Here is a 27,623-nt window from a genome sequence, read left to right on the forward strand (position 1 = left end):
TCCATATTTTCTTTTGACTCTTTATGGTTTCACATTTTATATTTAATGTAAATCTATTAGGAACTGGTGTATGGCTAATGGAGAAAATGATTAAGTTTTTTCAAGTAGTTAGTTGATTGTGTCTAATATTTATTGTGTAATATATTTTTTATTCAAAGAGTTTTTATTTCATCATTATTTACAAAATTTATACTCGGGTCAATTTCTGGCCTATTTACATAGTTTCACTCATCTTCCATTATATTACTGTACTAATAACACACCACCTCAAATTACTTTAGAATATATTAATGTTAAACCGAACATCCACACTTCTTTCCCTAAAGTTTCTTGGTTATGTTGTTCCATTTATTCATCTAGATAGTTTCTGGAATTATTTAATAAAATACATATACAATAAAACATATAGGAAATTATATTTATATAAATCTCTCTCCTTGGAGCTTAGATTTGTATCTAGTCTATATATTAATTTGTGAAGAATGAAGTTACGTAAAGTTCGGTGTTTCCATCCCAGCCACATGATGTAACTCTCAATAATATTCCAATCTTTTAAGTCTCTTTGTGAAATTTTGTATTTTTCTTCGAAGGGTTTCCATGGACTTCTTTTTGCAGCTAGCTCTAGATACTTTATGACTGGATTTTCTTTCCCTCGTATTTTCTAACTTTATATCACTAGTTTCGATGAAATCTGTTGACATCTATTATATGTATCTGTTTTGTTTCTTGTCACATTATTTAACTCTTTTTAATTCTAATATTTCAGTTGACCATTTTTTCAGACAACTGACATCTCCAAATGTTACAGTGATTTATTTTCTAATATCTGTACTTGTTTTTGTAGATTTTTAGCCAGCCTCATAGACGATTCCCAGGGATCCTCACCTCCTGGTGTTTCACAGCGTTACAAAGTACCTTTCTGCACAGTCGGAGCTGGTCTGTGTGACCAGTACAATCAGGCAGGAGTGACACTTCTCAGGCTAAGTCGTAAAGGCATTGTAGCTTCTACCTTGGTCTCTTAGCGCACCTGCTCTGGAGGAGACAGCCCACCTGCTCTGGAGGAGATAGGTGCCATGCTGTGCCAACACACATGCACGTGAGTGCATGACCAACACCTCATCACGCACTGTCCTAGCCCATGTTTACTGCGTTCCTCAGCCCTGCTTTATATTTTAAGCAAGATAGTTCTTTATTATGGGGACTGTCTTGGGCACTGTAGGGTTCCTGGCTTCTACAAGTCAGATGCCAACAACAACCACCCAACCGTGAAAACCAAAATGCCTCCAGACATTGCCAGTTGTCCCCTTAGGCCACCACCTCCCCTCCCCCAGTAAAAAACCACTGCTTTATTTTCTTGGCTTCATTAGATCAGTCGTGTGTTATCAGACATTACAGACTTTGGGCAGCTGTGACAAGAGCTCTAGAAATGCCCCAGTGTTCTATGTGCTGGTTGTTCCTTAGACTTGGTGTATTCATGGATGGGTGAACTAGCCCTTCTTGTTAATTTATTTTCTTTAGCTCTGCAAGTATTCTCTCCAGTTCCTTCACTCCTATACTGAAATTGTCTTCCTAACCCAAATCCCTCCCAAGCTTTAATTTCATATAACTCTAGAATAAAGTTTGTACCGTGTCACAGGTGCCAAGGAAGAGTAGTAGATGGCCACAGGCCTGAAGCTTCATAAAAGCCTCCTGGAGGAAATGACATCCACGCTGAAACCTGAATGAGTTCAGCAGGTGAAGTGCGTGCGATTGTAGGCAATGCCAAAATGTCCTAGCCCCGGAGAGAATATGTGAGGGCCCTGTGGCCAGTACAACTAAAAGAGAGAAGGTTCCCAGCATGTTTGTTCCAAGAGGGGCAGAAACGGGAGTGGTAAGAAGACTGGAGAAGTAAACAGAAGCCCCACAACGGAGCTTGGTAGATGGAGTCAAGAGATATTTAAGAGGTAGGTTGTCAGAATTTTATTGAAGATAGTATTTCCATGGTGAGGGAAAGGATGGCACTCAGAGTTCTCGTGTGAGCAGATGGGTATGTGCTGATGTCATTTACTGAAAAAAATGAACAAAAGGAGGCAAGATTTTCAGAGGAAGATGACATATTTTGAGTTTGAAGCTCCAAATGGAAAGACCTACTGAACAGTTAGATATATGGTGCTGGCTCTTTGTCCCCCGCTGGAGCAACATATTGGGGATTCATCGTCATGCACTCGTGTTTCTCAGCCTCAGCACTATTGATATTTGGGGCCAGACAGTTCTTTGTTGTGGGGGCCGTCCTGTGCACTGCAGCATCCCTGACCTCTACCCACTAGATGCCAATAGCAGCCTCCCGAGTTGTAACAAGCAAATGTGTCTCCAGACATTACAAATATCATCTGGGGAGCAAATTAATTTCCCGTTAAGGATCACTGGGTTAAAGCTTTCATAGCTAATAAAGCTTGGATTCCAGCCCTGGTGCTCTGGGTCTGAACTACAGCTCTCAACTCCTGAGCCCATGAGCAAGTCACCTCATCACGCACTGTCCTAGCCCATAGTGGGTCTCCCAGCATTTATCTCAATCAGGTAACCAGTTCTGTAGTTACTTGTATGTATCTATTTTCCCCACTAGAAAGGAAGCTCCCTGAGGGCAGTGACCCTGTATTCGTCATGCTTAGCAGAATGGCTTGCACATTAGAGAAACTCAATAAGCACCTTTTAAATACAGGAATGAATTATAGATTGTTGATTTTGATTATTAATGATCTAAAGGGATGTTAGCACCTATATTTATGAAAGACGTCAGTTTCTAGTTTTCTTACTTTGTGATGTCCTTGTAGGTTTGGACACTGGTTACGAGAGCCCCCAAAAATAAAGTGACAAGTGTTTTATCTTCTCTGATTACTACTATGGATAATTACTACTCGTCTCTGATAATTATCGTGTGAATTATGTATTTCCTGAAGGTGTATAAATATCCATTTCTAAAATGGTGTGGTTCTAGAAACTTTAATAGGTATTCTCTGGCAAGTTTTATAATTTCCTTCATAATTTTGGTATTTTGAAATTTTCTACTTTGCAAATATGGTAATTTTCCCCTTCTAAGAAATTAATCCAAGTCGGGCGCCTGGGTGACTCAGTTGGTTAAGCGACTGCCTTCGGCTCAAGTCATGATCCCGGAGTCCTGGGATGGAGCCCCGCATTGGGCTCCCTGCTCAGCGGGGAGCCTGCTTCTCCCTCTGACCCTCTCCCCTCTCATGCTGTTTCTCTCTCGCTCGCTCTCTAATAAATAAATAAATAAAATCTTAAAAAAAAAAAGAAATTAATCCAAGTCTTTAAAATATAGTATTACAATTTTGAACAGAAAAACTTCTGTTATTATAATCTCTTTGAACTTTATGTAATTTTATATGCCTTTTCTGATTCTAATCATGGATATTTGTTTTCTTTAATCAGGTCTGTCTGCCAGAATGTTGCCTTCCCCCAAATAAATGCTTTTAGATTTATTTATTTATCAATGCCACTGTTTATCTGTATTTTATGTTTAGTACATCAGTTTCTTCTTATATTTTAATTATTTAATTTTTCTTTCTAAATTTAGGTTTGTTTGGCTGGGGGTTCTCTAATTTCTTCATCTGGGTGTTTAGTAATTTTCTTTTCTTTGATTTTAAGTAATAAAACATAATTGTGACTTTTCTCCCTATAAATAATTTCAGCAATATTTGACAACTTTCAATGTATAATAATCACATTGGCATTATTTCCTAAATAGTCAAAATTATAGCCTTAATTTCTTCTTTGACCAACAATTATTTTTCAATTTTAAAAATTGTTGGGATTTTTAAAAACCTTATTGTCTAATTGTATTGTGAGCAGAATTGTAATTGTAATCATTATGGTTTCATTGATTTTCTCAATTAATTATCTGTTTTGTTTCATTGATTTCTGCCCTAATTCCTATTATTTATTTTCTTCTGCTTACTTTGGCTTTGATTTGCTGTTCTTTTTCTAGTTTCATAAGATGGGAACTTAGATTTTTGATTTTAGGTCTTTCTTCTTTTCTAATAGACCCATTTGATGCTAAAGCATTGCTTGTGTTACGGTCCATGAATTTTGGTAAGTTGGTTTTCAATTTCAATTAGTTAAAAATATTTTAAAACCTCTCTTAAGATTTCTTCCACAGGTGTCTGGGGTGGCTCAGTTGGCTAGGCATCTGACTCTTGATTTTGGCTCAGGTAATGATCTCAGGGTTGTCAGATCGAGCCCCTTGTGGGGCTCTGCCCTGGGAGTGGAGCCCGCTGAAGATTCTCTTTCTCCCTCTCCCTGTTCCCCTCCCCACCTAAAAACAAACACTTTTTCCATGTGTTATTTCAAAGTGCTTGTTTAATCTCCACACAGCTAGTGGTTTTAAGTTTCTGTTACTGATTTCTAGCTTAATTCCACTGTGGTCTGATAACAGCTATTGTATTATTTCTATTATTTCATAGTTGTTAAGGTGTGTTTTATGCTCCAGAATGTGGTCTATCTTGGTGAACATTCCATGTTAAGAAGCATGCATGTTCTGCTGTTGGATGAAGTCATCTGTAGATCTCAATTGCATCCACTAGACTGACTGTCAGTATCTGACAGTTGAGCTCGACTGTCCTTACTGATTTCCTGCCTGTTGGACCTGTCCATTTCTGAGACGGGTGTGTTGAGAAATCTGACTGTGATAATGGACTCATTTATTTCTCTATGCAGTTTTTGTCTCATGCAGTTTAACATGGTGTTTTAAGTGCATACACATTAAGGATTGTCATGTCTTCTTGGGGAACTGACTCCTTTATCATTATGTAATGTCCTTCTCTATATCTGATAACTTTCTTTGCTTTGAATTCTGCTGTCTGAAATTAATATAGCTACTCCTGCTTTCTTCTGATTAGTGTTAGTATGGCAAAGTTTTCTCCATCCATTTACTTTCAATCTATATATCCCTTTATATTTATATTTATATTGCTTGTAGACAGCATATATCTGGGTCCAGTTTTTGATCTACTCTGATAATCTCTGACATTTAATTGGTACATTTAGACCACTGGTCTTCAAAATGATTACTGATACTTTAGATTAATATTTACCATTTTTGTTACTGCTTCCTATTTGTTGCCTTTATTCTTTGTGTCTATTTCTGTCTTCCACTCTTTTTCTGTTCTTTGTGGTTTTAAAAAGGGATTTTATGTGATTCCATTTTTTCTCCTTTCTTAACTTGTTTTCTTGGTTGTCCTAGTGTTTCCAATGTAAATTTACAACTAATCTAACTCTACTCTCAAATAACACCGTACCACTTCATGGGTAGTGTGAGTACTTTAGGAAGAATCCTGATTCCTTCCTTCTCTCTATTGTATCATTACTGTCATTCATTTCACTCACATATAAGCATACATAAGTATATACATATATATGCGCATATACATAATATATCCACATAAGCATATACAATCAAATACATTGTTGCTATTATTACTTTGAACAAACTGTTTCCTGTTAGATCAGTTAAGAATAAGAAATACAAGAAAAATAAGAAATATAAGTAAAGTAAGTTTTTATTTTACCTTCACTTATTCCTTCTTCAATGCTCTTCCTTTCTTTATGTAGATCTGAGTTTCTGACCTAGATTATTTTCCTTGTCTCTAAAAACTGCTTTTAACATGTCTTTCAAGACATGTCCACAGGCAACAAATTCCTTCAATTTCCGAGAGTTTTTATTTTCCCTTCACTTTTGAAAGAGAAAACTTTTGAAAGAGAGAAGTACAGTTCTAAGTTTGGTGGCTTTTTTTGTCTAAACACTAAATATTTCACTCCATTCTCTTCTTGCTTGCATGGTTTCTGAGGAAAAGTCAGATTAAGGTGTTATTTTACTCTGGTTTCTTTCAGAGTTATCTTTGATTTTCTGTAGTTTGAATTTGATATGCTGAGGTGTAGTTTTTTGGTATTTATTCTGCTTGGTGTTCTCTGAACTTTCTGGATCTATGGTTTTAGTGTCTTAATTTGGGGGAAATTCTCAGTCATTGTTTCAAATATTTCTTTTGCTCTTTACTCTCTTTCTTCTCCTGGTATTCCCATGACATGTACGTTGTCCCACAATCCTTGGATATTATGCTCTGTTGTTTTTTTTATTTAAGTCTTTGTTCTCTTTCCTTTTCGGGTTTTTGAGGGTTCCACTGAGATATCCCCAAGCTCAGAGGTTCTTTCCTTGGCAGCGACCACTCTTCTAATAAGCCCATCTCAAAAGCATTCTTCATTTCTGTTATAGCAATTTTGATCTCAAGCATTTCTTCTTAGGATTTAATCTCTCTGCTTCCATTGCCTATCTGTTCTTGCATACTGTCTACTTTATTCCCTAGAATCCTTAGCATATAAATCTTGGAGAAAGCATATAAATCACAATTGTTTTAAATTCCCAGTCTGAGGATTCTAACATCCTTGCCATGTCTGGTTCTTATGCTTGGTCTGTCTCCACAAATTGTATATTTTTTTTATTTTTAGTATGCCTTGTCATCTTTTCCCTGATAGCTTGACATGATACACTGGGTAAAAGGAACTGCTGTAAATAAGCCTCTAGTAATGTGGTGGTGAGATGGGGGGAAGGAGAACATTCTTTAGTCCAATGATTAGAACTGTCTTTTAAGTGAGAGTGTGAAGTTTGAAGGGGTTCAGGACACTTTGACATGTGGGTTATTTTGAGCTGAAGGCACTTGAGAACCTGTGGGCTCAAGAGAAACTTTTTCCCTTCCTTTAACATCACAGAAGAATCTAAGTTGGGGGTCTTTCCCAGAATAAGGGTTATTAGCAGAGATAAATTTTATCCGAGTTACTCATCTGTATGGTAGGACAAACGTCCAATTACCAAACATCTGTGATAAGAAGAGGAATGTTAGAGATTCCTAGAAGTAGGGATGCTCCTATCCTCTGAAATCCTAAGCCCTTACCCCTTTTTCCTTAGTTCAGAATGGCATATATACCTCATTTTTTTCCTGACTGTCTTTGGAATTCCCATGTCTGTGTGGATTCCCCATATGTACACTACTAAATTTGATGTCCCCCTGTTAATCTGCCTCATGTCAATTTGATCCTTAGTCCAGCTAGATGGACCTTTGAAGGGACACAAATTCTTGCTTCCCAACAACTTCACAAGTGTTTCTCTGTATTTTTCTCCTCCATTAGGTGAGACAGGATAGCTAGAGGGGGCTGAGTTGGGTATTTCCTTCCTCCCCCCCGCACCTCGGTCACTTAGGCTCTGGTAATAATCCAGCAGGTTAGACTCTGGTTAACTAGTTTCCACTGAGCACAGGCTTTGTTAAGAAGAACAGAGTGCTCTGAGGTAGTTCAAGATGTTCCTTTTCCCCTCCTTCTGCCAGAAGTATGAGGGTATTTTTTCCTGATATTTAGTGTCAGAACCTGGTTGAGCTCCTGGAGATAAATCTCTCAGAATCATGGTGGCCCCCTAAGACTAGGTCCCTGGAGTTTCTAATTCTCAGAGTTGTCTGCACTGAGCCTCCAGCAGTTCATCAATTATAGTACAGGTTTTCTTACCTCAGCATGATTCCTGTGGCTGTTTCTTCTCATGAGTCTTTGCTCTGGTAAGCCATGACTCCCTGTATTTGCCAGTCCTGCTCACCAGTCCTGGGGGCAGCAGTTTGCCCTATGTCTTCCTCTCTCTTAAATACTCAGGAGGAGTTGTTGATTTTTCAGTCTGTTCAGCTTCCTATTGGTTAGGATGGAGTGGAAATTTCTAAGCCTCTTGCATATAGAATCAGAAACCATCATGCAGAGCCAAAACCTGGTATAATTTTTAACTTTATATATTATTTGGCTTCTGTGTAATAATATTTATGTCACATTTGCATGCCAAAGAATAAGTTAAAACTCTCAACAGAAGTACATTTCTGTTCATTTCCTGCAGCTTTACCTATTTCAAAGCTATATTATTAGGAGGAGCATAGAGGTTCGTGGCTCTTTCACTGGAGACTGTAATTTTCATCAATATAATATTATCATCCTTGTCACATTAAGAACCTTTTCCCAGAAAACAGTACTTGACTTGATAGTAAGCTGACTTTTATTATTTTTTTTATTTCTCACTTGTCTCTCTTAATCATTTACTTTATACACATCTTTTTTAAATATGATATACATGGGGCACCTGGGTGGCTCAGTCAGTTAAGTGTCTGCCTTCAGCTCAGGTCATGATCTCAGGGCCTGGGATCGAGCCCCGCATCGGGCTCCCTGCTCAGTGGGGAGTCTGCTTCTCCCTCTGCCTGCTTGCTCCTCCTGCTTGTGTGCCCTCCCTGTCAAATAAATAAATCTTTAAATGTGATATACATAAATTTTGTAGTTTGATTCAGTTTGAGAATTTCTTAGGAGATATGTATTTATCTTTATTCTTGTAAGAGGTGTGTGGTTTCAGGTATATATTTGGTTTTTGTCCTCAGTTTCTGGCACATTTCCTGAGTGATAAGATCATCTTCTCTTATTTGTATAAGCCCCTTTCAACCATGCTTGAATTTATGATGATGAGGTGACTCTTTGTGGGCCCTGAGCTTTAGGATAGGTCTGGTCACCAGAAAAACCAAACATGTGATCAGAAGATTTGAACTTTCGGATCAATTGCCAATGGCCAATGATTTAATCGATCGCGCCTACCTAATGAAACCTCCATTAAAAACCCCTAATGACAGGGTTCAGGGGAGCTTCCAAGTTGGTGAATAAATCCATATGCCGAGAGGGTGGTGCACCCCAACTCCACAGAGACAGAGGCTCCTATGCCTCAGGGACCTTTTAGGACCTTGCCCTATGTATCTCTGGCTGCTAACTGGAACGCTTTATGATACACTATAATATTAAGTATAGTGTTTTTCTGAGTTCTGTAAGTCTTTCTACTAAATTATTGAACACCAGGGGAAGGAGTCATGGGAACCCTGGAATTTATACTTGGCTGGGAAGAATTTATAGTTGACCTGGGCACCCCATTTGTAGGTAGGGCCTAAAGTGGGAGCAGTGTGGTGGGACTGAGTCCTTAAGCTGTAGGGTCTATGCTAACTCTGGGAGTTAGTGTCGGAAATGAACTGAACTTTTGGACCCCCAGCTGGTGTCGGAGAATAGGAAAAGCACATGTTTAGTGTCAGAAAAAAGACAAGGCATTTTAATCTTATTAGTGTGAGCCTTATGAAATTGCAGTTTTTGTAGATCAAAATAGAATATTAGCAATTATATACATTGTAACGTATACTTGTGTTATCTGATGTAAGGGTTCTGTTTATGCTTTCTTTGCAGTGAGTATTATTGTTGTTATTTCCATTTACATATGAAAGAACTGAGCTTTAGAGAGGTAAGGTAACTTCCCTCAGGTCAGAGAAATCAGCAGTGGCAAAACATGGATATAAACCTAAAAAGTCTGAAGCAAGAGCCTATAGACTTTATCCACTCTGCTGAAATTCCTGGTATTACTGACCCTCAACGTCTTGTTTTTACTAATAATATCTCATATTATTAAAATTAATAATGCAAATAAAATAAACTACCATCAAGTTTGCTTGGTCTACGTGACTATGCTTTGTCTTGGTTTTCTACCTCTTCATCACTAGAGGTTTGCTACTATCCCTCCATCCGAGTCAGAACTGTGACCTGATCCCTGTGCCTCCTGCTAGGGGTCCTAACTGGCCCTGCTAATATCAGCCTCCTTACCTGGAAGGCCGAATCCTGCTTAGATGTACAAATCCCGGAGCATAACCAAGGAATCATGAGTTAGTAGATGATGTTTAAAAAAAGGCTACCTAAATGCTGCATTTCTGAATTTCCCTCTCATTACACATTAAACTCTCTGAGAAGTCCTGCAGCAAAGAAATCAGATTCTGTTTGTTCAACCCAGTGTTTCTCAAGCTTACTTGACCACAAAAGTCTTTTATGGACAACTACTAATATCTAACCTTGGAATATCAACACACATAACCATATTTATGTAAACATCTGTTTGTGTCTTGTTCATTTGGGTGGCCCCACAGTCCTTGCTATGGTAATCAGTTAAGGTTCACAGAATGAATGAACAATGGAAAGAACGAGCAAATGCCTAGTGGTAATACTGTAACACAAATTGTTAATTCTGGAACAGGAAGAGAGTCGACATTTTTCCTTTTTGTTTCCTGATCTCTGTATCAATTATACTAAAATGTTTAGATCTCAGGTTAAAATTGAGCCTTACAGAGCATAAATAGAATCAACAAATGATTCATAATACTTATCTGTATCCATTTTTTTTCCCTTTGAGGGGAGGGGAGAGGGAAGCCATGTGTAGAGAAGGGAGATAAAGAGGAGAATGCTCTCTTCTAGGAAATACTGCTTTTAGTGCGGTCGCTTTTACTAACCAATTGCTCCCTTGACACACATTAGGCTAATGCGTTAATTATTAATTATTCCAGTATTTTACTGTGGGATTAGTAATTGGGAGAAATTACTATGGTGCTCATCTTTTACTCTACTATATTTTTACTTGGCTTGAACTGTAATTCTTCCTTTGTATGGTGCTCAATAGACCTCTCCTGCCACACATGGTTCTGTGACCAACACACTAGCTCTGCACATTTATTATTGTGGGTAGTAGGATAAAGCAAATAGCCAGTCACTATTCTTTGCCTTGAAGACTCTCAAAATATTTATGAGAGCCTACTACAGATCTAGGGTGTGCAATAACTTGAAGAACAGTTGCCCAGAAATACAGGAGATGGTTTGCAAGGTAATGAGCAGTACACTTTAAATGTTACAAAGATTGTTCTGGAAAGATGAACTAAAAAGTATTAACTTGCTTTATTTTTCACACCTCTCCATATTAAATCATGAGGTCAGATTTTCTTGAAAGCAGATGGCATTAATTTTTATAATAAGAAAATCTTCCTCTCTTACCTAATTAACTGTAATTCATATGTCAGCTCCCCAGTAAGTGTCCCTTCCTCAGGTACACTTCCTAAATCCCAGTCTAGGTAAAGTGCCCCCCTTATGCGTGCTCATAGAGCAAGGTTCTTTTCCTTCTGAACACCCATATAGGTCTTTTCCTTCTGAACACAAAAGAGTGACTTTTCTCTTTCAGTAGACTGTAAGCCTGGAAAATCAGGACTGGCTTTGCTCACCATTTTATTCCTTGCGTATAGAACAGCATCTGGCCCAGAGTAACTACTCTACAAATATTTCTGAATGAATGAATCTATAGTATGAAAGTATCTGTAGTGTCCTCAGTTGTTTTCATTTCAAAATCTCTGGCTTGAAAGTAGGATTCCAGATGAGGAATCAATATAAAAGGGTTAGCAATGTGGATTACATTGGGCACACCTGTTGAGCTTTTAGATGCTTAATTCTTAAATAATATAGAATTGGGGCTCTAATTTTTAATCTATCATAATAATTAACCAAGACATTGTGCTCCCCTTCTTGACTTGTAATTATACTTTTCACACATGAATACTAAGAAAACAGAAAGTGGATTACTGGACTGAGTAATACAGAGACACCACTGGGCAGCCCAGTGAGTAATGAGGAAGTGACCTGAGAGAAAGTAATTAAAAACCCCTCCCTCTAGTGACACCACAGGGCCTTGGGGATATAAGTGACCATGGTGGACATAATTTTAGACAGATAACAGTTACAGTTGGTCCTGTGGTTTTCAAGAGAGTAGAGAGTGGCCATTTCTCTGGGAGGTAGGACCAGTGCTGGTGGAGATGAGAGGAGGGATGATAATTCAATGGAGATGGAGCTGAGGGGGCCCTGGCTCCCACACACTTTTACATATCGTGTTCTGGGGGCTGGAGGGCTGAACTCTCTGCTGAGGAAAAACAGTGGTGGAGGAGGCAAGGAGCTTTTTGTAGAGGTTTCCAGGAGTGTGGTGTCAGTAGACTGTGTATTGACTTAATGTTTGATAGATGTGCTTTCTAGTACATTCTGCAAAACTTCTTGACATAGCTTTCCAGTCTGAGCATTTGTCAGATATTTCCAAGAGGGCTGGGAAAGTAGAAAAGTGCCACCTGGCAACATTTCATAAAATAAATACCTTAGGGCAGTAGAGCAATGAAAAATTGCAGATACAAGTACTATAATATAGGGTTAGTAGACCATGTCATATTTTCTTCTAACAATTACCTAAATTATGTTATTTTTTCAGTTAAGTGGGCCTTTATTATTTTGCTCTCAGTGGTCATTGATTCTCCATTAAAAAAAAAAAAAAAGGATACTCTGTTTGGCCTCCTCAGATTTGAAAAAAACCTAAAAAGAAGACTAAATTAGCACTTGACCCAGGAAACAAAGATATTTCCCAGATAACTGTTAATCTAACAATTGGCGGAGATCCATCAGCACTCAACCAAAAAGATTTGCCAGGGAAACTCTCCTTAATATGGGCTTTTAGTAGAAGTACAGCAGTCTTTCTATAGAGACCCAGGGCCCAAAGACCTGAGCCCCTTTCAGATTGTGCAGTGAGCAGCTTTAAGCAAGCCCCTTGCTTCTGTATGTCCTTATCAAGTGAGGTTAAGATCATGTGAGAGCTCTGTGCACTCCTTAAGATCCGACGGAATGTCAAGGGAGATGATGTACGGCAAAGCACCTGGAAAACTGAAAGTACAAAGCAAACATAAAACACCATTATTATTATTCCCTATGCTGTACTTTTCACCCCCATGACTTATTTATTTTATAACTGGAAGTTTGTTCCTCTTAATATTATAGGTCAGCTATACTTCAATGAAAAATAAATTTTAAAAAATTAAAATAAAACACCCAGAATTATTAAAAGGGAAGATTCAAGTCTGCTGCAGACCTACCAGCAGCCAGAATAAAATAGTCATATTTATTCTGACAATTTCTGTTAATGGGCTTCCACACAGACCCATATATAAAGTAAAGCTTATATTTCAGAAAAAGGAATGTAGATTTGTGCATATCCAGCAAGTGTGTAAATGGAACCTACATCATGATCATCATCACCATCACTGCTCCCACCACCACCATCTTCCCCATCACCTAGTAAAGAATCTATTATCCATCATCATCGTCATCACCATCCCCATCATCATCCTCACCATTACCTGTGTTGAGCAACTACTCTGTGTAAGGCATTTGACATTAATCTTTCTCTTTGTGTTACCATTAAGTTCTCTCAAAAACCCATGTTATTATCCCCATGCGACTGGTTTCCAAACTCAGCTGTGCTTCAAAATGACCTAAAATTTTTTCAGAAATCTAGATGCTTGCATTTTAGCAGAAAGCTACTGAAGCAAGGTCTCTCTACTGGTGGATCCCAGGCAGCCGAAAATGTATTTCCAAGCCCTACAGACAATTCTACTGAGCAGGTGAACTTGCAGATGACTGGGTTAAGTAACTTCCTCAAGGTCACATAGCTGGGAGCAAAACAGGACCCTAACTGTTGGCCACTGGACTCCCATGTCAGCTTTTAACCACTTTCCTGGCTCGCTGACTGGTGATAACATTCTGTTTAATTTAACAACTGCTTTTTAGTGACTTTAATTGGTTTTTCCATGTTCTACATCCACTGTTGAACTACACGGCAAGATTACTTTTTCCCTAACGACCATTTAGATGTTTTGATGAATTACTTAGTTCCCAAGGACATTTTATACTGTGGTCAATGCTTAGAGGTCTACATGAATTTCCTGAGAATCTTATTAAAATGCAGATGTTGACTTAGCCTTTCCCGAGTGGGCCTGGCAGTCTGCATTTCTAAGCTCCCAGCTGATGCCAAAGTTGCTGGTTTCTGCGTAGAGGCAGCTGCAACCCTGGGGTGCCTATGAAGAGATCCACTCCCAGAAAATGAGCCTAGGAGTGAGGGTCAGACTGCCCCTCACTGACAGGGATACTGACCAGGGCAAAATGTTGTAAAAGACACTCAGACGTGTGCTTCTGACATGAGGAGGGACACGTGCAGCAGGGGAGAGGGCATCACCTAGTAAAGAATCTAGTATCCATTATGGAGTAGGGAAAGGTTATTTAAGTGAAAATTACACTAACGTATTGATTAGGGGGACTGCAAACATAGGGTTATGACAGTTATGTACATTTGGAAATATCCAAACATTGGTTGAACCAGTTGAGACAAGGAGGAGGACACTCCTGAACGCTGACATTTTTGGGAGGTGAGCCAAGGATCCCAGGGCATGTGCACCATGGAGCATCGGGTCTAGCTCAGAGGACACTGCCTCTTGTAATTGCTGGGGTCTCGCTCTGATGCCAGGTCATGAATGGCATCATACTCTGAAAAAGGTCATTGAAATGAAATAAATGGTAATTGGAACAAAATAACATACTTTGGTTAGTCGCATTTTGGGGAAGAGAAAGTCTGGGAAGGTTTCGGTGGGCTGAACTGATAAAGGACAAAAGATGATATAACGAGAGAATGGACTTGAGTTTTAATTAGGCAGGAGTGTAACTGAACCATAACTCCAAGAGCATCTTAGTTACTTAGGCCTGCAACTGTCATGCACGAAATCATTCAGTCCCCTGCCCTGCTGGGCTATGTGAGACCAGGTGGGAAGAGAAAGCTCCACAGCGCCCATCCAGGGAGACACCACTGCACTGAGCATTGCAGGGTTGGCATCAAAACAGGCTGAAGCCAGGGCTGCCTCCAGAGGCCAGCAGGAGGGGAGCTAAATGGGAACAATGACAATCAGAAGGTCATATACCTCCTGACCCAACAGGGACCTCCTGACAATTACTGCCAAGCAGAATGTGGACCAAATACTGTAAGAACTATTGATTTTTTTTTTTTTCCAAAAGAAGCTCAGATTTTGAATTTTTATATAGAATTGTCTGTTTTTTAATAAATTCGTCAACAGAATCAAACTCTTCCTCAAAATAAAACCCACAACAACTACAAAAGACACTGGCAGCCAAATAAAATAATCTTGCCAGGGAGCATAGATTTTTATACAAGTTCAGAGATAATATGAGTTTTTGGAGATTATACCCAAAGATGGGGTGCAATGACAAAGCAGGCAAACACAGGGTGTCCCTGGGTCCTCTCTTCTCCACCCATCCTTACCCAGCTCTCTCTTTCTTCGTAGAACTTCCCAGTTCCTGACATCATGCTGTATACTTACTTTAATTTCTGAAAAACCCCTCCCCCAACTAGAAAGAAATCCCCATGAGGGCAGGGGCCTGTTTCTTCGTGGCCGTGTCTCCAGTACAACTGTGTCTGGTATATAGTAGGTGCTCAATAAATAGGTGCCAAATTAATAATGAAAGACGGGTCCATGTCTCCATCTACATCGTCCAAACCAGGATGAGCCTGTGTCCCAGGACCCTTATTCTGGGGTCTGATATCTTATTCCCAGCAGCTCATGAGGCCAGAGTGACATGGATAATCTATATCTAAAACTTTAACAGAGAATAAAATATTCCAAAATCCTATTTCTACTTTGTGGAAAAAAAAAAAAATCTGCAAGAGACAAAAGAAAATACGTATCCGTCCATGGTGCAGTATATATTTAGCCGTGATCATTACAATACTGACTTATTGTCTGAAATCATGTAAAACAGGAACCTTCATTAAGGAAGCATAACTAAGCACACAGACCCAGAACCCACATCTGCTGACACGCAGCGCCGGACCCAGACAGCAGCAGGATACCAGTGATGCTGTGTTGTCTAAGAATTCTGCACAATGCAAACGGGCAGAAGGGGATAAAAAGCAGTACTAAGGGACTTCTAGTTCTTGCTGAGAAAGAAGATTCAGGTTCTAAATCCAGCACTACCAAGAAGAGAGGTGTCTCATTTGCGGCCACATATAAAGCTGGCACTCCCTTGCTTGAACAAAACCACTTACTACACTCTACTTCAAACAAGCAAAGCTCAAAACAATTAGCTACACATGCACGTTTTCGGCCACCTGCTGTCTGAGGAAAATAGCTATGCAATGTGCATGCCCTAGTTTAAACCAATCTTTGAGTTCCACACAAAAGCATCCTTCCCCTACCTGTCTCCCTTTCTAAAGTTGAGTCCACAAAGAGACTAGAAATAACTAGAAATACATTTCCCTTTAAGTGAGAGAAAAATATGTTTAAAGGACAGTCCAGACCTTTTACGAAAGCACTTACTTTGAAAGAACAGGACAGATTATGTATTCAAAACAAGACACCTTCTAAAGAGCAGACCAAGAGGACGTTCAAGGCCAGCGCGTTGCTCTGTGCTGGACGCTCTGGTCCTGCTAGGCCGGGTTAACAGGAAGAGGTGAGCCGCTGTGGCCTCTTCGGCTGGGGCTGCTGCGTCAGAATGACACTCAGAACAATTATTGGGACAGGCTGTGAGCGAGTCAGCAGGACAGTTTTATTTCTGTGCTGAGATTGCTGCTTCTTAATGTGAAAATACTGGTGGCAAAGCTCCCCCCAGGTATTAGGCAGAGCCAACGCTCCCCAGATGATCTGGGCTCTGAGGGGGGTGAGGAGGGGGTACCCATCACTTGTTGGGGGGCAGAGGGCAAGCAGCCCCTGAAGGAGACCTCGTCTGTCAGGTCAGACCCCTTCTAGGTTCACCTAAGGATATTGGTCTCTTTGAGGTAGTTCCTTGACTCTGCCAAGGGCATGACTCAGCTCACCCACTAGCAGTGCTGGGCTACATAATTTCTCTCTCAAGGTCCAATAAGGCTGAATTCAAGGCATTGAGTGGAGAAGAGCTGGGGGGAGAGCTTGGTGGTCTCCAACTCAGTGAAGTCTAGAGCTTGTGGCTTCACGTGCAGGGAGATTTAGAGCTTATCTCTTCAGTAGTTACTGCAATACGGTGGCTTAGGACTTCAGAACCTGAAATCTATGAGGGGGTGAGAAATGGGGGAGGAAGGGGAGGAGGAGGAGGAAGAGGGGAAGGAGGAGAGCAGTGGATCTTTCAATTGAGTTCCCAAGTCAATAAATGGAGAGAATTAATGATTCTCTATTGCTGATTTTCTACTGGTGTCAAGATGACAAATTGTGGGGTGGAATTAAAGGCCTCTGATGACTTTCCATTTATGCCTGAATGACACTGTAACTGAAAAGCAAGACAGAGATATAGTGGCTATTTAGGGAAGCTGGTTGTGGGCTTCAGATGCCCAAGGATCCACACCTCTGTCTACTAATACGTTCTAGATACAGAGCTCACCTCCAGGACATGATGGTGTGGGGATAAGGTGTAGGAAACTTTGGGATCATTTTCAGTTTGGAAGACCTTAAGCAAGAACACTAAAGTTATGAAGACATGCAATTTCTTTTTATCATACAGAGTTTGAGGTGACGGAGAATGAACAGACAAGGAACATTCTGTTTCAGGAGGGGTGTGCAGTCAGTCTCAGGCAGACGTGAAGCTGGGTGGAGCAGAGGCTGACCGCTCCCCGCCCACCCAGCTCCCTTAAGTCCTGCCTCTCTGGATGATCTGGGATAGCACACAACCTCTCTGGGCTTCACTTCCTACATGAGGAGTTTTTAAGATTCCCCAAATCTTAATGCCCTATTCTTCCGAGTCCTGACTTCTAGCACATGCCCTGACACAGAGAGAACTCTAATGAGCCAAGTTTGTCTCCCTATTTCTTCCATTTCCCTCTGTCCCTCCATGGAAGGCAGTGAATTCCAGCACAGGACCTCATATTAGTTCTGCCTCCCTATTCCAGCTGCTTCTGACCAAATTCTGAAAAGCCCAGAACCTATTTTTTAAAGTTTTTGGAGAGTATGGCAAACAATGGAGATAAGGACTCATTGCTTCCAGCTGCCAACTCCTTCAGGGAAACCTCAGCTTATGAGCTGTGGTCATGGTCTTCTTACAGCGCTCTGAGCTTGGTGGGGGTCCAAGTGCCTGGCCGTTCCCCACCCAACATGCGTGTTTCTGAGCAGGCAGGCTTTGCTCCTGAGGGTCCCACTGGGTGGAAGAGACTGTCAGGCTGAAGCTCCCAGCCCATTTTCTTTCCTCCCTTTTTCTTTCACAGGTGTTACTTCTCTCTTGCACAACCATATCTATGCCCTGGGGGACCTAACAGACACAGAGATGCTGTCATTGCAACATGTAAGTCCTAATGTCTATTTGTTTGCTTTTCCAAAAAGGACCTTTTACAGGCTTTAGGAAGCCTATCTGAGCAATAAGATCCTCTTTGTAGCATAAAGATCTGCAGTGTAGATTTCTGTTCTGTTCTCATTCACCCATGCAGAGAGGTTTAACTCCCATCAGTTCTAGCCAGCGGTTCTCAACTAGGGGTGCATATAAGAATCACCCCAGAGACTTTTTCAAAATGCAGATGACCAGGTTGCACATGCAAAGCTATACTTGGTGATCTGAGACGGACCCCTTGTTGAGAACCACTAGTCTCGGCATGAAATTCCCCCTTATTTGGGCTTCTTGCAGAGATTAGCATTCATCCTGCTGAGGATCATTCCAGAACCTGAAAAGTGTATCTGCATTAAATGGTCAGATATCTACATTAAGTGATCTCTCGTTCACCTCCAGATATTTTTATAAATCCAGCTAGTAATGCAGACTTCTTTTGGACCATGGTAAATCTTCTTGGAAAATATTACAGAAAGGCATAGGAAACCTTGGGATTATTTTCAATTTTGAAGATCTAAACAAAAAACACAAAAGTAATGGGGCTGTAACATTTCCTTTATCACGCAATTTGGGACAAGGAGTTTTGCACTGACTTTCCACAGAAACTGGGAATAAGGTTGCTGTGTTCTGTCCCTTTGGGTTTCTAGGGTCATTGTTGTGTAGGAGGTTGTGGTTATGCTCATATTTCACAAGCTAAGTCCTTTGGGAACATCAGTCTGATCTCTGTCTTCTCCCTCCTGTTAATCAGGGAGAGCTCACTCACATAAATGTCAAGGGAGAGTATTAGGACATTGTGTTTCTCGGATTGCTGAATAAAATCCCCTGAGATGATCTGTGTGCCCACTTAGCTTTACAGTTATGTTCGAGGCAAAGCTTGTATCTGAAGATACACATAAGCTGAGATTCTCTGGGACAGGGAAGCCCTAACTTTCGAAGGATACCAGTCCTGAAAAGAGGAAAGTGAGAACATTCTCCCAGAATGTTAAATGCATCCAAAAGATATTTTTAAGACTTCCTAGTGTATTTAGGGTGCCTGGGTGGCTCAGTCGTTAAGCGTCTGCCTTCGGCTCGGGTCATGATCCCAGGGTCCTAGGATCGAGCCCCGCATCGGGCTCCCTGCTCGATGGGGAAACCTGCTTCTCCCTTTCCCACTCCTCCTGCTTGTGTTCCCTCTCTTGCTGTCTTTCTCTCTGTCAAGTAAATAAATAAAATCTTTAAAAAAAAAAAAAAAAAAAAGACTTCCTGTTGCATCTTTATAGCCAAAGAGAAAAACCAGAAGTCCCAGGGGAATGTAAACAGACGAGAGTGCTATGCATTGGGAAAAGCATTCTCTTAAAGAAAGTCCAGCCTTCCCCAAAGGGGAAGACTAGTTGGTAGGTAGCTGAGTAAACTCAGAGAAATAAAGCTGCTGCTGACAGCACAACAAACTGGGAGACACAATAAGAAAAGTTTAACATTTAAAGTGAAACATTTAAAGTTACTGCATGTGATTGTCCCTGCACATTTGGCAGCACATGATTAAGTACTAATTTAATGCTTCCTGAACACAACACATAAAATGCTCATTCCCTAAGTGTGTTACTCTAAACTTACTAATTAAGACAGCTCCCCTGTGGGTGAGTTGGAAGCAGTGCCCTGCGGTGGGAGAAAGACCCGAGTCTGAGGATTGCATGCCTCCTGCAAGCTGATGAATGCCAAGATGCTCACTGAACATCTCAGGGCTTCGCTCTCCTTACTGCAGGGCTATTTCACGGATTAGCTGAAAATGCATGTGGATATGCTTAGCACATTTGGGAAGTACTATGCAGATGTGAGCTTTTAATTATTTTTTAGACAAAAGCCTCATTTAAGGGTTGCCACGCTAGGGCCTGTGGATGGAGATTCCAGCTCAGACAGGCAGGTCCCTGCCCCTCACTTACCCACCCGGAGACTCAGCAGTGATATGGCCCTTTATGCCCAGTTCCCTCGAAAATAAGTTGGGAACAATGGTCATACCTACCTCTTCAGATTGTTGCGGGTAGAGAGGATTCATGCAGAAAAAGCATCTAACACATATCATGACATATAGTGTCCACTAATGTGAACTATGATTATTATAAACCAGGGGCTCTCACCAACAGTTGTAAAGCTGTGAAATACGGGAAGGAGGGGACTTGGCATGAAGTCTGCAGGGATCCGGGGAAAGCCCTTCCAGGGAGAGCCCCCACCCCCCCAGCTGCAAGAGGCCCCCTCCAGTGAACTGGCAACCTCCTGGTGGCTGGCCTGACCGAGTCAGCAGGAGAAATTGCTGTCCTGGTCTCCATGTGAATTTCCGTGCAGCCACATCAACGGTAAGGTAATTCCCCACAGCCCAGCAGAGTTCTCAGCTGTAACTTTGGAAGGACCATCACAGAGTGCTTGTTTCCAGGTACAAAGTCACTTGCGACAACTATAGGTTCACATCACACAAGGGAAACTTGACATGCAAAAAACATCATCTCAAAATGGAGCACGGTCGTTAGGGGAGGATGCAGGTGGCAGGGGAGGGACGGGTGATGGATCTCAAATGTCAGAGCTGCACTTGAGAGAATTCCTGGGCCGGGCAACCACAGTGGGCTGTGGGCTGGGACACATTCCATTATGAGTGGAGTGGGTATATAATGGAATGACATGGATGGGTTCTTATAATCAGAAAAACACACTGACCTTCACACTACACAGGTGCAGCAGCATAATGACCCACCACGTGTACGCGCATCAATTCCTGGGGAAAAGTCCAACGAGGTTAACTCAGCGTGTATCCCAAGCAAACAAAATCAGCGACATTACCCGAAAGAAGAACGTTGTGCCCCCACCCCCACCGAGATACCTGGCTTGGGCAATCAACATGTAAAAGGAAGAATTGCACGAGGATCATAATCATTTTCACGAAGTGGACAAAATGTAGCAAACAACATTATTTTATGGCATGAGTAATTTGATATAGATCCTAAAATTTAATGTTAAGGAGTAAGAATCATGGGACTAGAAAAAAATCTTTGTTTTTTCTTTTCAGGAAATAAGGATTTGGCATGGGGTTTGTGGGGAGAGGACGTGAAAACTACCTAAAAGCATCCTCAGACGTGCTCCACTTGTCAGTCTCCCTCAACCACAAAGGAACCGGATCTATGGCTAAACTGCTGGAAATATCACTGACTCATCTCAGTGCACTTACTCAGATGTGAAAGGTTCAAGAGGTAGTAGTGTCCCTTACATGGCCAGTAGAGTATTGCCCCAAATAGCAATCACTGGTCACACCATCTGCATTTTAGTATAGAGAAACCATGTCAAAAATTAAGAGTTTAAAGGAGAGATGCCAGACATAGGAAAATTGCTGATGGTATTCCACCAGGGTCCTATTAATCCCAGTATCACTGTGGTTCATGAGTCTTTATTCTGATTTTATGGACTCATCTTCCTCTGAAGTTAAAGTTGCTATGAAAGGAGAATCAATATGGTCTCACTCCAGAAAAGAGTGGTATATGATATCAGCTTTCCAAAAACCCCAATGAAACCTGAAGCTTTGCTGACAAATGGGTTTGTGTAAGAAATAAGTCGCAAGCTTGCATTCTGAATGCATAGATTATATTCTCATCCCTGATCCAAGCAGATTTGCACAGGAGAGAGAATTTAAGGTCCATGTACTCAGATCCTGCTGTGTGCCCTTCCCGCCCATTCTGGACTCTATCTGGGGCCTTTCCCTACGGTGGCCACTGGCTTCCCCAGCCCTGCCCCATATGCAGGCTCTTCCTCACTCACCTTTTCCATGTTGGAGGTCCTCAGACCCTCCTATATTCACAGTAGGGGCCCATATTCCCATCCATGGCCTCAATTGCTACCTGAGCATTGACAATTCCCAAATTTCCATGACAACTCAGAGCTCTCATCTGAACTCCAAACCAACATCCACTGGGGCTTCTCACAGCCCCCAGTCACAGTGCAAAAGGAAGTTAGGATCTTCATCCTGAAACCCAAAGCCCAGACTCAGTAACGGTTCCTTACCCACTAGGTCTCCCTGTCAGTAACTTTTTTTCCCCCTGTTAGTACCTTTTGCTACTCCTTCTTAACCATTCTAGAATCCATTGCTTCTTACCATTTCTACTCCTTCGTCATGGCCCAAGCGTCTCTCCTACCCAATCTCTGTTGACTCAAATCAGTCTCCTCACCCTACCCATGCCCCACATACATTCTCTACAACAGGTAGAATGCTTTTTATAAAAGGACATCAGACTGTGGCACTTCTTTGTTTTAGTGGCCTCACACTTCTTTTAGGCGAAAGTTTGAGACTGCAAAAGGGATCTGACCCTGCCTCCTCCCTCCTTCCCCCTGCCTGCCTCCCTACACCCTGTGCATGGCCCCCCAGCCACTTGGGGAGTTTTACAGTCTTCAGAGGCACTTGTTTCTCTTTCTCTTGGAGATGTCAGCATGCTGTTCCCTCTGTCTGAAACGTGCTTCCCTCAGCCCTCCTCCACAACCTTTAGTTCCCAGTCCCCTGGGCTCCTCAGCCAGAATAAATGCCCCTAGAACAATACCCTCTACTTGTTTTGGCATTTTTGAAAATAATTCTAAAGAACAATTTGTGTAATTTGTTTAATGTCTGTCTTGAGAAGTCAACCCGGAGTTCTCTGGTTGCTGGGGCTGCCATCCTCAATACTGAGCACAGACCTGGCATAAGGGCTTGCTTACCATACGCAGTGAGATTTGGATGGATGAAAACGTTGCTGAATGATGGGGGACTGACTGTTTATGTCCTTGAGGAACTCACAATCTAGACTTTAGAAGATATAAAAGAAGCATCTTGATGCACCTGTCCCAAGCCAAATGTTGATCCAATTAATCAAACATGCATATGCACATTAGAAGAGTAAGCAGAACAGAAAAAAAGACCATTCAAATTACACATTACTGACTTAGCACTTAACCCGGGGGAATACTGGTGTATTTTACTTTACAGTTTACTGTAAATTGTTTTTTTACAGTTTCCTAATAGTTTAGCTGCAAATAGTTTAGCTGCAAAACTTGACACTGGCGAAGAATGAGAGCAGAGTGCAGACTTCATAAAGAAAGTGAATGGGGATTAAAAATGATCCAGCTCTAGATCCCAAAATCTCATGCCACCCCACCAACCAGGACATGGATGGAACCTCTTCCATCAGGAATAAGTTGGAACCCAAGGAAGTTAAGGAATGAAAAGAGGGCCCAGTGACTGTCTCATGAATGTAACCAGAAAATTGCTCTACCCTTTGCTTTTGGCCCATCTAAGCTTACAAATCCACCCAGGCTCTTCAAAGATTTTAAGTAGAGGTAACCCCAACAGGAAAAGACAATTGACAGTATTGGGGATCAACGAAGTTGTACCTTGAGAGTAACCTGAGATTAGACAATTCTTCCTTTAAATTCATGAGCATTTTTATGCAGTTATATCAATTTCTACTACTGTACTCAAGGGGCTATGACCCCTGGGGACACTCTCAGAGCCCACCACTACACAGGGCAAAAGGAAAATCAAGTGGGAAGGTCGCCTCTGAAGATCATTACAGCAGGGCCTGTGTAGAAGCCCTAATAGCAGAGCGGGGATGGCATGGCAAGCACAGTCCTCACCGAGGCCAATCCTTCATGGTCCCCAAGTCAGCTCTCTGAGGCCCCAACATCCATGCACGTGCCCTGCAAACTAACCCTCCAACAGCACCATTCTAGGGATCAAGGCTGAAAGGTGCCAACACCCTGCTACCAGGTCACCAGGGTAGAAGTTACCATGATTAAAAATCAAATAAACCAGATAAGATATCAATACAGGGCCAATATTGATCCTGCCCCTACCCAAATGAGCTCAGGTTAAAAACTAATACAGAAAGCGTAACACAGTGATTTATCATGTGCTAAAAAAATTTTTATTGTTTTTCTTTCCTCCTGCTCCATTTGGTCTGCATCTAGGAAGTGAAGGGTTTTTGAGGGAGAGAGCAATCTCATTATGGGTGGAATGGATAAAATGAAGCAATATAAAAGATGACAGATTTTTTAAAACCCTTTTTTGGTAATTATAGAAACAATGTACATTTGCTGTTTAAAATGCCAACCCATACAGACAGTATGACAAAAAGTCACTCATAAACCTACCCCTGAAGAGATCTAGAGATTCTGGTTGGGAGTGGGTTTCTCATTTCTAAGAAGCGGTTTGAGGGAAGCCTAGTCAAGGTGCCACCTTCTGGGTGGCCAGGTCTCAGCAGGTCCCATGAGCCTGGGGGTGGGCATCCTGGGAAAGCCCCAGAGCTGCTGGCCTTCCAAGGAAGCTTGTGATATTTAAAAAGAATTTACACTTATTCTAAGTGGATGTATCTGATATCTTCAGAAAGCTGGTCAACTAGCACAATCACCCCCATAAAAGACTGCAATCGTGACTATCAATTATTTTAAGCTGTCCTCAGAATGGATGATTGACAATTAGGATCGATTGAATTCCAACAGGAGATGCCAAGTTGTATGCGGGCAATTCCAAATACAACACAACAGACCCGCCTGGAAGGACAAATTAAGCTCAACTGCACGTGTTTTGAATGAGATTTTTAAAAGCTTATTTCTTTTTGGAGACGAGAATATTGCACTCGCTGATTTGATAAAACAATTCTTGTTGAGAGATCCCAGCAACAAGCTGTGTCACTAGAACTTCCCTCATGTTGGTGTCACAGCAAGGACTCCTCTACTAACGTCAGTGAGACAATGAACTCACACAAATGAGTCTGGTCCTATTTTCAGTTTCATGACCATGAACTTGTCAGCACCACTGGGGTCTAACCTGTCCGTCTCATTTCATCCTGAGCTCATTTCTTTCGGTCCCTCGACTTGATGCCATTTACGTTTTCAGGACATATAAGATTTACTATCACATAACCTTAAGGGCACCACTGTCATTGACTTCCTTTTCCTGGGAGGAGGTGTCTTCATGAGTCACTACCTAGAGCATCATGTCATACCATTAACGACTTCCAGGGCCTTCCAAATTCTCAGGCCCTACAATTCATATAGATCATCGGTCTTAAATTAAAAAAAAAAAGAGGCTTTGACAAACTAGCGAGGCTTTTCTCGACAAACACTGATTCAGTGGCATACCCACAGAGCTACTCATTTTTTATACTCATTTTATTAGTATATTCTTATATTTTCATTTATTCATATACTTCTCCAGTTCTCTAGCATAACCATGACCAGATCTCTATTAATAATGATACACAGAAGGAAAATAAAGATGTCTTGACTTTAAACTTCCAAGTTCACCAAACTTCCCATTTGACATTTTCTTCCCAACCCAGTGATATGCTGATTCTAAGGAAGACTGGTTCCAAAGATGACCAGTTGTCCTTACAGGGACAGTTCCAACTCCACGAGCAAGCAACATAAATATGTGAGTGCGGCTACCTCCTCCCAGTACCTTGTTCCTCAGACCCCAACTCAGAGCCGCAGAGGGGCAATGCCAGGAGGAGGGGTGAGTTTGAGTCCTATAGCCAAGGTGGTGAGGACGAGTGGAGGCAGACCCCAGCAGCCCTCCTGCTAGGATCAGTGGTCACGGCATGAGCTGGGTCCACACCCCACCACTTTCATCCTTCCCAGGGCTGAGATTTACTGCTGCTCAGCCCACGGCTGCTTTTCCTCAACCTTCATGTTCTCTCCACAGGACATCTGTGGTGGGGAAACTCTCATAACAGAGCTCCATACTTGACTAACTCCACAACAAAGCTGTCTTCTAAGAATAATAGCTGATCCCAGGATGTTTTCATTAAAAACAGATTTCAGTGACAGACTATCAAAACATTTTCCTTGTACAATAAGCAGTATGATGGGGCAGAATTATGCAAAACATATGGGCTTAACACTGCCCTCAGCAGCTAGGAGCTCACTTACACTGTTTTCAATAGCTCATTTCACTCATGTATCACGGATATGTGCAGACTTAATCGTGCTCAGTGCTTTTCATGCTCCAAGTGGCAGAAGAAAAAGAAAGGCTGGTGAACTGCATTTTCAAATCTGTCACCAGTTGTCTCTGAGGGGCGGGGTTTGCCTGTATCTTTAGAGAGTCAGAGAGGTGCTAGGTAGCAAAGCAGGCTCAGAGTCGTTCATTTACTGACAGTTTACCACTTGCCCGGCATCATTTTAGCATTGGAAAAACAGCGTGGTAAGAGCTAATATCTAGTACTTATATAGCTTCCGATGCATCAGACCCCTTTCTAAGTGCTTTACATAGAGGAACTCCCTAACCCTTGCAGTAACTCTATGAGACAGTGGCTGTCTACAGTTTACAGGTGAGGAAGCTGAAGCATGGGGTGGTTATGTAACTTGCCACGGTGCCGTACAAAGAATAAGGAGCAGACCTAAGCATCAGGCTCCAGAGAGCAGATAGACCTGGCCCCTGCCCTTTAGGGGACCTTTAGGAACCAATATAGACAGACCAGACCAACTGAATACACAACCTCTCTTAGAGCATTGAATTTAAGAGCTGAGGAGGGTCCAGGCAGATCCTGTTCAGTGATTAAAAAGTTATTTTGGGAAAAAAAAAAGTTATTTTGGTTGGTAATACCTTTAAGACACTAATGGAGACATGTCTTCTGGAACCCCAGTATGGTTTATTATATTTAACATCTGTTTCATTTTTGGTTTTTGCCCCTACAAATAGTTTTCTAAGTGCAATTTGTTAAGCGATCATTTAATATATTAGAAATCAATAAATTTTTTATAAACTCATGTATTTCAAGATTACCAATCTCTTCTATTGTTCCTTCTATTCATACACAAAGTTTTCAGGTTTGCATGTACGTTTGTATACACGTACACAGAGTCAAACATAAAAACTTATTTACTATGTATTTATAATAATATTTTTATTTAAATAATATATTTTTATTTTTTATTTATTTAATTTTATTTATTATTTATTTATTATTTATTTTTATTTAAATAATATATTTATAATAATATATCACATCGGGTAGCACAAGTACTCCCTTTATTAATTCTTGAAATAAATTCTTCTGCTTGCTTCTTTATTTGTCTAGAATCTGGAGAACCAGGGCTGCTGTGGACACAGGGGGACATGTAAAATGCCATAACAGCATTATGTTTATCACAAGGCACTTATAAGGCAGGAGGCCAGAGAGTGCTGGCCACACCACACAGAGGACTCTGCCTAAGATCTAGAGGAACTCAATCCTTACACTCAATTGGCCACATTCTAGAACATAAAAATCCCATGGATCTTGTTAGTGGGATTAAGTTAAACTAACAAATGAATAGGGGAAGGGTTTGTACATTAAGTTATTCTAATCAGGAGCACGATCTGTTTCTCCACTTACTAAATTCCTGCTTTGATTTTTAAAATTAATACTCGTAGCTTTCTTTGTGTAGGTCCCACAAAGTCCTTGCTGTTTGTAGTTGATGTTTTCTTTCTTAAGATTTCAAGATGTTTTCTAAAATTATCATGGGTTTGGGCCAAAGAATACCTTTCTTATTCTGCATTTTTTGTGAATAATGGCACTTTATTCCCTTCTGTTTCA

At 41.1% G+C, this 27,623-nt stretch overlaps 1 protein-coding gene across 8 annotated transcripts in view; it reads right to left on the reverse strand.

Moving 5' to 3' along the window:
• Positions 1-27,623, reverse strand: part of HECW1 (HECT, C2 and WW domain containing E3 ubiquitin protein ligase 1) — a 430,370-nt gene that overhangs the window by 277,633 nt on the left and 125,114 nt on the right. For 3 of the 8 annotated variants that reach the window (XM_032430464.1, XM_032430463.1, XM_032430465.1), the window contains exon 2: positions 20,749-20,806. The exons of 4 other annotated variants lie outside the window; for them this stretch is intronic. In XM_032430464.1, the coding sequence (XP_032286355.1) occupies positions 20,749-20,775 (27 nt within the window). In that variant the 5' untranslated portion in view covers positions 20,776-20,806. Of the gene's footprint in view, positions 1-20,748; positions 20,807-21,840; positions 26,909-27,623 lie in introns of those variants that run through there. One more of the 8 variants, XM_032430462.1, reaches the window with a different exon arrangement.

Source organism: Phoca vitulina, unplaced genomic scaffold (genome assembly GCF_004348235.1).
Source record: "Phoca vitulina isolate PV1807 unplaced genomic scaffold, GSC_HSeal_1.0 scaffold44, whole genome shotgun sequence".
Classification (NCBI taxonomy): domain Eukaryota; kingdom Metazoa; phylum Chordata; class Mammalia; order Carnivora; family Phocidae; genus Phoca; species Phoca vitulina.